At 33.4% G+C, this 13,191-nt stretch overlaps 1 protein-coding gene across 1 annotated transcript; it reads right to left on the bottom strand.

Annotated features, from left to right (window-relative positions):
- Positions 1 to 10,927: 10,927 nt before the first annotated feature.
- On the bottom strand, positions 10,928 to 12,442 carry LOC137833958 (uncharacterized). Its single transcript, XM_068642029.2, has 3 exons — positions 12,305 to 12,442; positions 11,808 to 12,093; positions 10,928 to 11,613 (listed from the first exon to the last, which is right to left on the bottom strand). The coding sequence occupies exons 1-3, from the start codon at positions 12,440 to 12,442 to the stop codon at positions 10,928 to 10,930; spliced, it is 1,110 nt and encodes a 369-aa protein (XP_068498130.1).
- Between the last annotated feature and the right edge of the window lie 749 nt (positions 12,443 to 13,191).

Below are 13,191 nucleotides of genomic sequence, written 5' to 3'. Positions count from 1 at the left end.
GTACAATTTATGTTATTCTTTTTCACCAAACTCAATTAAAAACTTGGTTGTGGTTGAAACATAAATTACTTGAATTTGATTTTGGTTTCTCTGATTGGATTCTTAACCTAAAATTTTATTTAAACTTACGTGCTTAGTTTGGAGGTACTGTGAATGCTTTATCATTATTGTTGATTATTCTGCACTAAAAGACTGGGAAAAGTCCAAGTGTTTTTAGTTTGCAGGATTTCTAAGCAGTGATATCTGGACAGCAAGTGGTGATTTTGTACAAGTGGTTTAAAAGGGTTGCATTGATATATTATATCTGGAGGGAATTAAGCCTAAAGGAAAGCAGAGAAAGATGCTGCAAACGAGCTGCTGTTTTTCAAGATTTTTGGCAGCATCAAAGTGGTTATTTTGGGTTTTTGGAATTGCAAACCACCTGAAGAAGTACATGTAATTTTCAGTGAATACAACATGTTCATTGAATGGAGGAGAAGCTAATCCCTGTTTTTTTCGGTGAAAGAGGTTGGACACTCAATGATTTTCTCCAGTACTTTATGTGTTAGTGCTTTTCAAGTTTTGGGATTGCATCATTCTGTATAGGATAAAACACATCCAAAATCAATTACTAAGAGGGGCATACTAGGTTTGTCACAGTATATATATAAATATATTATTATGTTCTTAGGCAGAATTTGGTTTTTGCTTTAGATGGTTCAACTGAAATCTTGAAATGCATCATTTTTGTTTTATCTACTTTATACTGTTTTATAAGTTGCAAAGCTGTTGAGTAGTTTGAGGGTTTGGAAAGATATTTGATTGTAGGTACAATGACAAGAAGCAGTGGAATGACAGTACATAATTTGAATGGGACGAAGCCAGAACCATGTCAAAGTGTGGTAGCGGCAGAGGAAGTTGCATATGGGCATGACAACAACTTTGTTTATGCATCAGTACATCCAGCAGGGAAGACACCAACTCCCTATGTTGATTGTGAATTGCTCAGTTGTAAGAGGAGATAACTAAATGAATAAGACATGCTAAGTGGGGAGGTTTTTGCTGGTTTCTTCTGATTTTTTGGAGTTATGTGTGCTGATGATGCAGTAGGTATAATGTCATTGATCCTGCTATAGGAACTGTGTTAATTGGTGAATCTATTAGGTTCAATAGCTTCAATGTTGGTTACGTAGTAGACAAGAGGTCTGTGAGTGTGGGAGATATGTGAAAGTGTTTGTGTATTTTTTTTAAAGATATATTATTTACGGGTTGAAATATCTCTTAAATAATTAAATTTATTTAATCTTTTTTACTAAAAAAAAAAATGTTACTATCTTCCAGTTTCCTTAACAAATTGTTTGACCTAAGGCATGGGTTAAAATCATTTCTTTATAAGTTTTCTTAACAAATTCTTGGCATGGGTTAAAACAATTTCTTTATAATTTGTTCCAATTGAATGAGTTCTATTTAAATATTTAAATAATGTTTCATTGTTTGAACTTATAACTATTATAATGGGAAGAGAAGACAATGTCCTGATAGTAGATGATAGAATGGTAGAATATTATGTATTTTGGTTTAGATGGTTGTTTAGCATATATAATCGAGAAGGAGCAATATTTTTGCTTACAAATAGGCGCTCGACTCTATAGTTCAAAATGCAAATTTCAACTTAAAATACTTCGATAAGGGAAATACATTACCTTTTAATTTATTTGGTTAGTTTATAAACTAACTTATCAAAATTAACGGTTTTCGAACGAGTGTAGGGGTGTAGAGAACGATTGCTTCTGCTTCTACCTTTGGTCGGTCGTTGTCACTCTAAGCTTCCTGCTTTGTCTTCCTTTTCTCGGTCGTCTGGTCTCACAGGCTGGGATGGTACCCGTAGATAATGACGTACCTGATTCTTGGAATCTGCGTTATTTATATTACCTTAATGGGCTTTTGTTGGTGGGTCCAATTAGGAGGTTGATTTGTGTTTAGGGTTGTGCTAAACAATCCTTAATCATGGATTAACCCTGTTGACTTGGTCAACCCATCGCTCGTGATCATGGATCGATCGGTCGCGTGACCTTCTCATTGTGGTCAAGTGGTTGAATGGTCGAGTTCCTGACCGACTGAGTGGTTCGGTCGTACCAGTACATTAACATAAATTGCTCTGTTTCTTAAAGTATCTTATTTTAAGAATTTCTAATTCATGAGTTATAACATACTTTAATTAGTTTGTAGTTTTTTTTATTTACCGCCATCTATACCCTTTTTTGGGCATGCTATGACCACATTTCATTTTCAATATACATTGCAGTTGGTTAAAAGAACCACCATTTAAATGTTCCTTATAAACCGCAGTTTGGAATCGCCAATAGTATAGACAACGTGTTTTGATAGACTGTTGTAAAATGTTGTCTAAGATCCATAGTTTTTCTCAATTTTTCTGCAATAAAGATGGTGGTCCATAAGCATCATTGGAAAACTATCTAGTCACCATATTTCTTGTATAAAAAAAAGAGTAAGGTCACAACAATGGGCTTTATTCAAGGCCATTTACATTTGCACCAAGCTTTGTTTTAGGCCTAAGTTCCTAAAGTGGGAGTATCTAGTGCACCAAGGCTGCATTTACCCTCATTCACAACTGCAAATGGCTCCTCCATGGCTGCATCATGTAGATAAATCAATAAAAGAATAGAACTGTATATAAACATCAAATCAAGAAGCAAACTAAGAGATGTGGGCTGCACATGAATGTGGCACTAATTATAGCTACAACTAGTCTTTTTTTAGTTTTGTCCCACATTGCTTGGGATTTTGAAGGGAAATGCCTTCACATCAATAAATCCCCCCTTGTTAGACAATTACAGGTAGAATTGGAATTGAATTGGCCTAGAGCTAGTTTTCTTGATTCTTTTAAGTCCTAAAGTGGGAGTATTTTCCTCTGTTTTCATATCAAGGACCTTCCTTGGGAGATTACTTTTCTCAAGTTTGAAACTTTGGGAATGAAACTTGGGAAAGTTTAAGAGTTATTTGTCAAGTCTTCTGCTGATGTCAGAGAGAGATAATTTTAACTTTTAAAGAAATGAATTGGGAATTTTGGATTTCACAAGCATTTCATAACTCTTAGATTTGTAGATTGTCTTTGGGTTGTCTAACGTGTTGTAATTTTGTATTGATTCTGTGCCATATGGAATATGGTCTCATTCTGATTCCCTTGCCAAAAAGCAGGTTAATTGCAATAAGTTGGAATTAAAACTTATTGTCTATATTAAAATCAGACCAATTCATTGCATATTTTCATATCTCTTTGATCAAGCATCATGTCATCTTTAAGCACTCCTCAAAGGAAACTTTCAAGAACAGGGAAGTCTGGAAGAAGGTCTGATGAACACGCAACATGTGATTCTGATAGAGCTGGTCATTTAGAAACTTATCTGGAGATGAAGAGAAAATATCCATTTTTATGCATGAGAGAAGTAGTAAATTCGTCAACATACCAAAGCTTTTGAAGTTTGAATGGCTAAAGGAGCATAATCTTGATGATGTAAGAGGGTTTCTGAAACATTAAAACCTACAATGATTTCTATAAATGACTAGAAGCATATTTCTAGATCTTGTTAAGGTGTTCCTTACAAACCTTTCTTTTGAAGGAGAAACTTTAAAGTCCAATGTGAAAGGTGTGAACATGGTCATTATTCCAGATGTTTGGACTGTAATCACAGGCTTAAAGTATGATGGTGTACAAGTTGGAAAAGGTAATACCAATGTTGTTGATAATTTCAACAAAGTTTAGTTCTTCAAAAATTATTTGAGAAGTCCCAATGCATGTATCAAAGGATTTCATGTTGGAGGTCTTAAGGCATGAATGCTCACCACGAGAGAGTAATCATGCTATACTGAATGAATAAGATCTTGTGTAAATGATTTTTGTTCTCGTTGACGGACTTGGATCGGGTCTGGTGGTGAATTTTGGGCCAACTTTCCTTTTCTGTTGTTGCTGCTTTGAAATGCTTGAAATCCATAGTAAGGGGAGCTCCACCTGTTGACAAGACTCTGACGATCAAGTCAGTGAGAGTATATAATTATGAGTACAGTGAGTAGTGTATGGAATGACCCTCTCCCTTTGATCAAGGTTTTAAAGTCCTTTTATAGTACTCGTAGATCCTCCCTTTAGGAGTTAACAACCATAAAGATATTAAAGATATTATGTTAATATATCCCTTTATTTTAGGGGTGTGGGCAAAGTATTATCTTTGACTGTTTATTTTTATTTAGAATAATTTTTATTTAGAATAAATACATATGGCTAACTGATTTAGTTATATTTTCAGTTGTTTTTCTATTCATGTCTTTTTAATATATTTTGTCTGTTGTTTGGGTCGACTCCTTAACACATCATTGGGTCGACTTCTTTACGCATCATTGGACCTATTATCGTTTTGGACCGAGTTAAGTATTTACCTTCTTAAACTAATCAGACCAGAATACTGTGCTTAAGTGCTCGGATCGGGCCCCGAGCACCTCGACCAGTACAAAACTGCATCGTGATTATAGTCAAAGTTAAATTTGATTTTTTTAATAAAGGATCACATGCTGAAGTCAAAAAGTTTGTCTGAATACAAGTTTCCTTATGTTGTTCTTGTTTTAAAGTTTATTCAATACTCTGAAATTGATGTTGAAAGGAGGCTCTCTGAAATTGTCAAGCTAGAGAATGACATGACCAATGTAACTTTGCATAAAATGGGATTGCAAAAGTTTAAGAAAAATGGATTAGTAGAGATGAAGCAAGGATTTCATTTGGTCCAAGCAAAAATGTTGGAGGTGATAATGACTATGCATGCACTAATCCCATACATGCCTTCATTTGATCATGGTGAACCTTTGTCTTAATTTGAAAAGATAATGTTGAATAGTCTAGACACCATGGTTAGTGATAAAAGAAAACATTATGAGTTACATGCAGCCAAGTTTCAACATCTGGTTGAACAAATTAAAGTTGTTTAAGAGCAACTTGCTGAGCTGCATTATGCAAATGATAAACATGCATTTTCATTTGCTTACCATTTTGGATGACTATATGTTCCATACTTCTAATTTTGTTGTTGTTTTTATTTTTGAAGAATAACTTATGTGTGATGTGTTTGCAACTTTATCCACTTGTTTGTTTTAGTTACTTAATTGTATGGTTTGTATGGCACTAGTGATGTTTGTTTAGTCTAGTTATTTCATATGATTTGTTGCTTCTTAATAGATCATCTATTGCCTAATATTTGGTATTGGTATCATTTGACTACATACTACTAGTATAGTATATAATTTGCGTTTAGTCCATCATCTACTATGGTACATCGTCTACTAAAAGATTAGTGATTTGTCTTCATCAAATATGGAAAGTGTTTTGAAGATCATATATGAAACTCCAAGAATCATGTTTTGAAATATTTTTAAAATGTTCATAACTTTGTGTTGGGTGTAGAGATGTTTAATTTGTTAATGAAATATGTTTGTTTTAAGGATGTTGTTATTGTTATGGTTTTAACTTATTAAAAATTTTAATTAATCCACTATTTTCACTTTAAGTCCAATCAATTGGTTGAATCAAGTTTTTAATCCATTAAAAATAACATAACTATTTGTTAAATAGGATTATAAAAACGTATTTTGAAAACCTTTCTTAAAAAAGGCTTTTACATTTCCAGAAAGTGCGAAAATTGATTTTTGAAAGCACAATTTTCATTCAGTCAATAACTTGAATCTCTTAAATAAATAAGATCCACCACAATACTCCATCAACCCAAAAACCTTTAGTTTATGGTGTGTGAATCTAACTTATTATAAATGACAGGAACATATAGGTAAGTTTATAAGTATAAACTTAGATATTCTTTTGGTGTTCTTTTATATAGGCAAGGAATGTTTAAGCTCCGTGTATTATAACTTGGAGAAGCTTGTTGAGATCTACCACTGGGTGGAGGATACGAAGTAAATGAAGATTTAGGTACCAAAGTTGGTTCATTAGAAAAATGAGGAAATTTTTACTATTTGTCAAGATATAAAAGATGCTATTTCTGGTTCTATATGTATGCTTGCTCAATTTCAAAGATAAATTACATTTTTAAATGTATATGCATGTTAACGATTAAAGTTTTGGTGGTGAAATTTTGTATAAACAATTCAAAACTTCTAAAAAATCTGATCTATAGTGTAATAGGAAATTACAATGATTTGGGGTGAAAAATTTGAAATATATGTTCATAGAAAATAGGGGAAGCCCATTCTTAGTTTTGATCATATTATTTATTCTATTTTTATGCTTTGTTTGCTATAATGGAAATACCTACCATTGTTGGCGATGTAAAAAGCATTAGGCACTTTGGAATTTTTTCTTGCATTTGTGTAATATTACTATGGTCAACCTTTGGCTATTATTAGTTTGTTGCCTATATTATCATTAAGAAGTGAACTGTAAACCTAACTCAACCTTATAAAACAAGTTTATATACTATGAAATGTCTTTATCTTTAATCGAAGTGAGATCTCCAACACATCCCCCTCACATCGAGACCTACCAAATTGTGCGTGAGACTAAATATTGTGGTCCGATAGTGACTCGATAGCGGGTGACTTGATAAATCCAACAAACTTTTGCTAGGATAGACTCTAAATGACTCTAATACCATATTAAGAAGTAAATTTTAAGCCTAACTCAACCATTCAAAGTCGAATCATAATTGAGCATACTTTTTTATTAAAATTTTATAAAGTTACCTAGATAAGGCTACATATGAAAAAAACTACCATATGAATCAAAAGAGGAAAGAGAGAAAAAGAGAGAAGAGACACATACACATACACATGTTGAGATACTTAAGAGGGCTAGGGAGCTTGCATATTTTCTTCTAATTGGAATCCACTCAAATGAGATCGTGAGTGAGCATATTACTACTACCATTGTAGCCCAAAGGATATTGGCTAATCATGAAGCTTACATGAAAGACAATCCTAAGAAAAAAAGTTAGAATTGATAAAATATACAATGAAGAGAAAAAATGTCTCTAGAGACTAGAGTGTATAAAATGATGTTGCACATTAGTTTGGTACTATTCTTAATGTTTGGCCTTGTAAAAAAATGCTACATAATCTTGAATCCATACTTTGTCAAGGAAAAATGTTGCAGGGTGCATGGTAGTCAAATCGCAAGTTGCATCGTAAGATCGTACATATGGTCATATTTTCATTTTGCAATCACCAGAAAACTACAATTCTAGCAGATCATGTGGGATCGATGTTGCAAATTGCCTCTCTCACAGTTCTCGCGACACCTTTCGTGGTCGTTTTCGCAGTGGCACACCTCGCAACGTTCCTCACAACCACTCGTCTACATGCAACGCTTCTTTATGTTTAAGATGGAGGCAACAGATGGGCCCAATTAAATAAAAAACCCAAATAAGGGAAACAAGACTACTGACTTACTACATAGTTAAACGAAACCACTTACTTACTGCACAATGAAATGAAACAAAACCTAATAAGTAAAACAAAACCTAACAACTTCTCCAACAGTAATTAAATTTTTTAAATCAATTAATTGTTTCCTTCCCTTTCAACTTTCTCACTATAGTGATTGGTTTCAATCAAAACTCATGACTCCTGCTTTCCCCTTCTCTAATCTATCTAATTTCATTGTACATGCACTGCATTTCAAAGTGTGATTTTTTTTCTTCCTTTGTTTTTCTCTCTGCAACTAAAGTGCAGTTTTCGTTTTTCCTCTATTTTTTTCATTGTAACCCAAACTGCAGTCCCAAATTCATCATTAAAATGACTTCTATACCCGTGATGGTGACTCCCAAAAATGCTTCAGGAAATAGAAGTGATATTGCTTGGAAGCATTGTATCTCAGTTGTTGGGGATACTAGAAAACTTCAATGCAAATACTATCAAAATGTATTAATAGGGGTAGTTTATTGATTGAAGCATCACTTGGCTGGTACTCGAAAGGATGTTGGAGCATGCCAGGTTGCTCCTAATGAAGTTAAAAAGGAAATATGGGAAATTTTTGTTGGTTTGCAACATAAGAAATCAAGCTTTAATATGGATGATGAGGAAATGGCAAAAACTGGTGAGAAAAGAAAAAAACAGTGAGGAGGAGCCCACTCATTTGAGCAACAACCCTAGTGACATAAATATTTTTAAGAATAGACAAGCTACCATTAACATGTTTATAAAAAGGTCTGATAGAGGAGGAATGTCAAGAAATTGCCAAGTTCTTTTATAACAATGTTATACCTTTCAATGTGGCAAAGAGTGAAGAATGCATTGCTATGTTTGATTTGGTTTCAAGACATGATCTTAGATTTAAACCTCCATCCTATCATGAAATTAGAATCAAATATTTGAAGGAGGAAGTTGCAAATACATCACTTGCTCTACAATCACATAGGGATAAATGGAAGAAAATGGGATGTATGACTGATGGTTGGACTGATAAGAAAAGAAGGACAATAATAAACTTCTTGGTAAATATCCCAAAGGGGATTGTAGTTCCAAAATTCATAGATGCATCTACTATATCTAAAACAATAGATAAATTTTTTGAGATGATGGATAACATTGTTGAATAGGTGGGCGAAGACTATATCATTCAAGTTGTGACCGATAATACAACACAAAGCTACTGGTCAAATGTTGATGATAGAGAAAAAAAGTTGTTTTAGACACCGTGTGCTGCACATTGTGTTGAATTAATAATGTTGGAGGATTATGACAAGAAAATATCAATCCACGAGGAGACCATTCCAAAAGGTAAAAAAGTTACTACCTTTATCTATTCAAGATCTTCTTTAATATCTCTACTTCAACATTTCACAAAAGGAAAACATTTGGTAAGGCCATGTATTACTTGCTTTACTACATCTTACTTAACATTAGGGTGCCTCCATGAGAATAAAGGAGGTTTAATTAGAATGTTTACTAGTGATGAATGAAAGTCTAGTAGGTTTGCTAAAACAAATGATGGAAAACAATTGAAGATGTAGTTTTAGACCAGAATTTTTGGAAGAATATCATAACATGTTTGAAGGGTGCATTACTTCTCATTGAAGTGCTTTGATTGGTTGATTCGGATCAAAAGCCATTCATGGGTTTCATTTATAAAGCAATGGACCAAGCTAAAGAGAAGATAGAAAAGGATTTCAATGGTGTCAAAAAAAAGGTATTTTATGTATTTATTTAACGAAATAGTGATTTTGAAATTAAAAAAAAACTAACTCAATGTATATATTTTGGTTAGCTATTTCCCTTTGTGGAACATCATTTTTTGAAAGGTGGGACAAATAACTCCATAGGCCTTTGCATGTTGCATGCTATTTTCTTAACCTTCAAATGCATTATCATTTTGGATTTAGAGCAAATTTGAAAGTGAAACAAGGTCTAATGGAATGCATAACTAGGATGGTGGAGGATAAGGATGAACAAACTCTCATTGATATTCAAATTGATGATTTCAAAAAACGAGCAAAAATTTTTGGTTGTCCCTTGGCTACTAGGTTAATCAATTTAAAGACTCTAGCAAATTGGTGGGAGTCTTATGGTGATGAGTATCCAAAACGCCAAAAAATTGTCATTCATGTATTGAGCTTGACATGTAGCTCTTTTGGATGTGAGCATAACTGGAATTCCTTTGAGATGGTAAGTTAATGTTAAAATATATCTCTAGAATAAAATTAGTACTCTACTAATCCCCTAATTGCTTATAATATTTGTCTTTACATTTGTTTAGGTCCACACAAAGAGAAGAAATAGGATAAAGCAAAGCACAATAAATGATGTTGTTTTTGTTTTGGCTATTTCAAAATTAGCTAAGAAGAAGCAAACAAGAAAACCAACTCAAATTAATATTGATGATTGTTCATCTGATGACGAGTGGGTTATGGAAGATGAGCATGAGCATAATGAAACATTTGATTTGGATGAAAATTTGGTTCCAATCGAAGCATAGGATGATGAATCTTTACATAGTCATGACTTAGACATGACTGATTTAAATGATGAAGGAGATGGAAATCATGAAGATGAATAAGAATTTAACTTACAAAATTATTTGGTTTAGATAGATTATTATTTTCTCAATGTTTTGTAACTAGTAAATAGTTACTCTTATCATAGAATGAGACATTTACACTTAATTATGTACTCTTTTATATATTATGAGGTTTAATTATGAATTTTAAGTAAGATATAAATTTTTTATATTTGTGTATAGTTTTCATAAAATTTGTAGGATCTTCCTATTTTAAGATTTATAGTTGTTGGTTTTTTAGAATAAATCAAAGGAAGATATTTTATTATCTTTGCTAACAATTACATTTATAGTATTATCTTTGCTAACAATTACATTTATAGTACTTGTAGTATCTGACTCTTAAATGACTTTATGAGCAGTTACCTAAAAATATCAAATAAACAATTAAAACATAATTAAAACAGAAGAATAAAATATCACGTGCACTTATGTGCATTTATTTGCAGTTAAAAAACACAATTTCCAACACTACTCCTTGATTTTTTGAACTGCAAATTCCAATTTGTTGGTTGGAAGTGACTTGGTAAGCAAATTTGCAATTTATTTTTTCTTTCATCCTCGCTTTGCTTAATCTCCATTCAACACCTTTTGATTTGACATAAGGTGCAGATTCTAAAAGACTTTTGTCAAAGCCTAAGCTGATAAGATAATCATTAATTCGGTTATACCATGTTCTGGGAACCTCTTTTAAGCCATAAATAACTTTAGACAACTTATAAACTTTGTCTTCTTTTTCTTCCACAATGAAACCTTTAGGTTGCTCAACATATATTTCTTCTTCAAGGAATCCATTTAGGAATGTTGACTTGACATCCATTTGATGTACCTTTCTATCTCGAGGTATGTCAACAAGCTCCCGTGTTTTGTTCTTTTCAATCATATACACCTCTTCCTCCATTGCTTTTTCGACTTTGGGTCATTGATAACTTCTTTGTGATCAGCAGGTTCTTTATGATCCGTAGGTTCACATACTGCAATGTTACATCTATGATATGTGTCAGAGCGATTGCCTTTAATTGGTGGATCATCTTCCATTTCAGATTTTTGCATCTTGAGAAGCCCTTGATCAGACGACTCCTCCTGAAATAGATCTAATGATAAACTTTTGCCTCTCATTTGTACCTTGAACAAATCTTGTCCGATAGCATCCTTGATCAAACAATGGTTATCTTCAAAAAACACCTTGAAGCCTTTTTGCCGCAACTGACCAACACTTATTAAATTTTGGTCTATGTTAGGTACATATAACACATCAGTAATAATTTTAGTACCTGAATGTGTTGCTACAACAAGGGTTCTTATTCCTTTTATTGAAATGTGACCCCCATGGCCCCTCTTGACCTTTGAAAATTTTGAAGGCTTCAACTCCTTGAAAAGTTTTTTGTCATAAGTCAAGTGATTTGTGCATCCAGTATCAATTAGCCAAGATGCACTTGAAATAATGCTGGAGAAACCAGTTGCAACGAAAAGTACATCCTCCTTCTCATTTGCAAATTGAGCATCTACATCTTGTTGCTCACTTTGGTTTACATCTTGTTGCTCACCTTGGTTTCTACAAATGACTGCTTCATGCCCAAGTTGATTGCACTTGTTGCACTTAGCATAAGGTCTTCTCCAACACTTAAATGGTGGATGACCTAACTTGTTGCAATGCTTACAAGGAGGGTAATTTCTCCTTTTGTTGTTATTGTGTGCAGCAACTTCTCCATTTCTTGCTGGTTCTGCTTGATTTTGCTACCTTTGTTTCTCTAGCCACCTTCATGTTTGGCTGTTAAGGCTCCTTCTATTGCTCCATCTTGTCTCATGGCTCTTCTTTGTTCTTGTGCCTGTAAAGCATTTAAGAGCTCTGCAATAGAAATTTTTGATAGGTCCTTTGTGTTCTCTAGGGTTGTTATGGTGGCTTCAAACCTCTTTGGAACTGTTACAAGCAGTTTTTCCACAATTCTTGAATCTTTTAACACAGATCCAAGCAACCTCACTTTGTTGGCAATGGTTAGAAGTCTGTCAGAGTACTCTTTTACGGATTCTGACTCATTCATTCTCTGCAGTTCAAACTCCCTGATTAGATTTTAGCACTTGCATTCCACGAATCCTCTCATCACCTTCATATTCGGCCTTGAGGTAATCCCAGATTTCTTTTGCTGAATTCAAGGACATTATCCTTGTGAATACCATAGGAGATATAGCTGCAAATAGACATGTTTTTGCCTTTGATCTTTTCATCTTCTTTTCCTTCTTTGATTTTATTTATGCCACGGTAAGGTTTTTTGGAAGGGATTGAATTTCATAGTCCTCTTCTACAATTTCCCATAAATCCAATGCTTTTAGGTAGGTCTCCATACGAACAACCCACATTTGATAATCGTCTCCATCAAAGACAGGTGGTGCCATTGTTGAAAAATTGAAACCTCCTTCCATTGATGCACTATACTAACCTCACAGATCCCTCAAGAAGATAACTCTGATACCAATTGTTGGTTTTTTAGAATAAATCAGATGAAGATATTTTATTATCTTTGCTAACAATTACATTTATAGTACTTGCAGTAACTAACTCTTAAATGATTTTATGAGCAGTTACCTAGAAATATTAAATCAACAATTAAAACATAATTAAAACAGAAGAATAAAATATCACGTGCACTTATGTGCATTTATTTGCAGTTAAAAAACACAATTTCCAACAATGGAATACCGATGTACTTTGTTTTCATAAAATTTGTAGGATCTTCCTATTTTAAGATTTATGGTTATGTTTTCAATCTAAGTAAGATCTAGATTTTGACCACCTTAATAAGATGTGTATGACGTAGGAGTGACCATAACTCAGAAATACCGATGTACTTTATTTTCATAAAATTTGTAGGTTTTTCCTATTTTAAGATTTATGGTTATGTTTCCAATCTAAGTAAGATCTGGATTTTGACCACCTTAATAAGGTGTGTATGATGTAGGAGTGACCATAACTCAGGAATGCCGGTGTAATTTAATGCCCGGACGTTTTGTCTTTTTTGTTTCTTTTCCCATCTGAAAGTCATCCATGGGGTTTGTTCACCAGTTTTGTTTTCTGTGGTTTGGTGTTTTTAGTGTACCCCAATTGGAGATTCCTTACTCTGGTATTGTTCACATGTTGCTTCACT

This window comes from Phaseolus vulgaris, chromosome 5, assembly GCF_051622355.1.
Source record: "Phaseolus vulgaris cultivar YP4 chromosome 5, ASM5162235v1, whole genome shotgun sequence".
Taxonomy (NCBI): domain Eukaryota; kingdom Viridiplantae; phylum Streptophyta; class Magnoliopsida; order Fabales; family Fabaceae; genus Phaseolus; species Phaseolus vulgaris.
Note: the sequence above shows the minus strand (reverse complement) of the source record. Positions and strands in the feature narration are given on the sequence as shown.

Excerpts from the sequence above, each read along its gene's own strand:
- LOC137833958 (XM_068642029.2), bottom strand. The coding sequence starts at position 12,442 with ATGGCACCACCTGTCTTTGATGGAGACGATTATCAAATGTGGGTTGTT. Across the intron at positions 12,094-12,304 it reads TTCCAAAAAACCTTACCGTG|AGAATGAATGAGTCAGAATC; the intron begins GCATAAATAAAA and ends TTTGAACTGCAG. Across the intron at positions 11,614-11,807 it reads CTTAACAGCCAAACATGAAG|TCATTTGTAGAAACCAAGGT; the intron begins GTGGCTAGAGAA and ends GGCATGAAGCAG.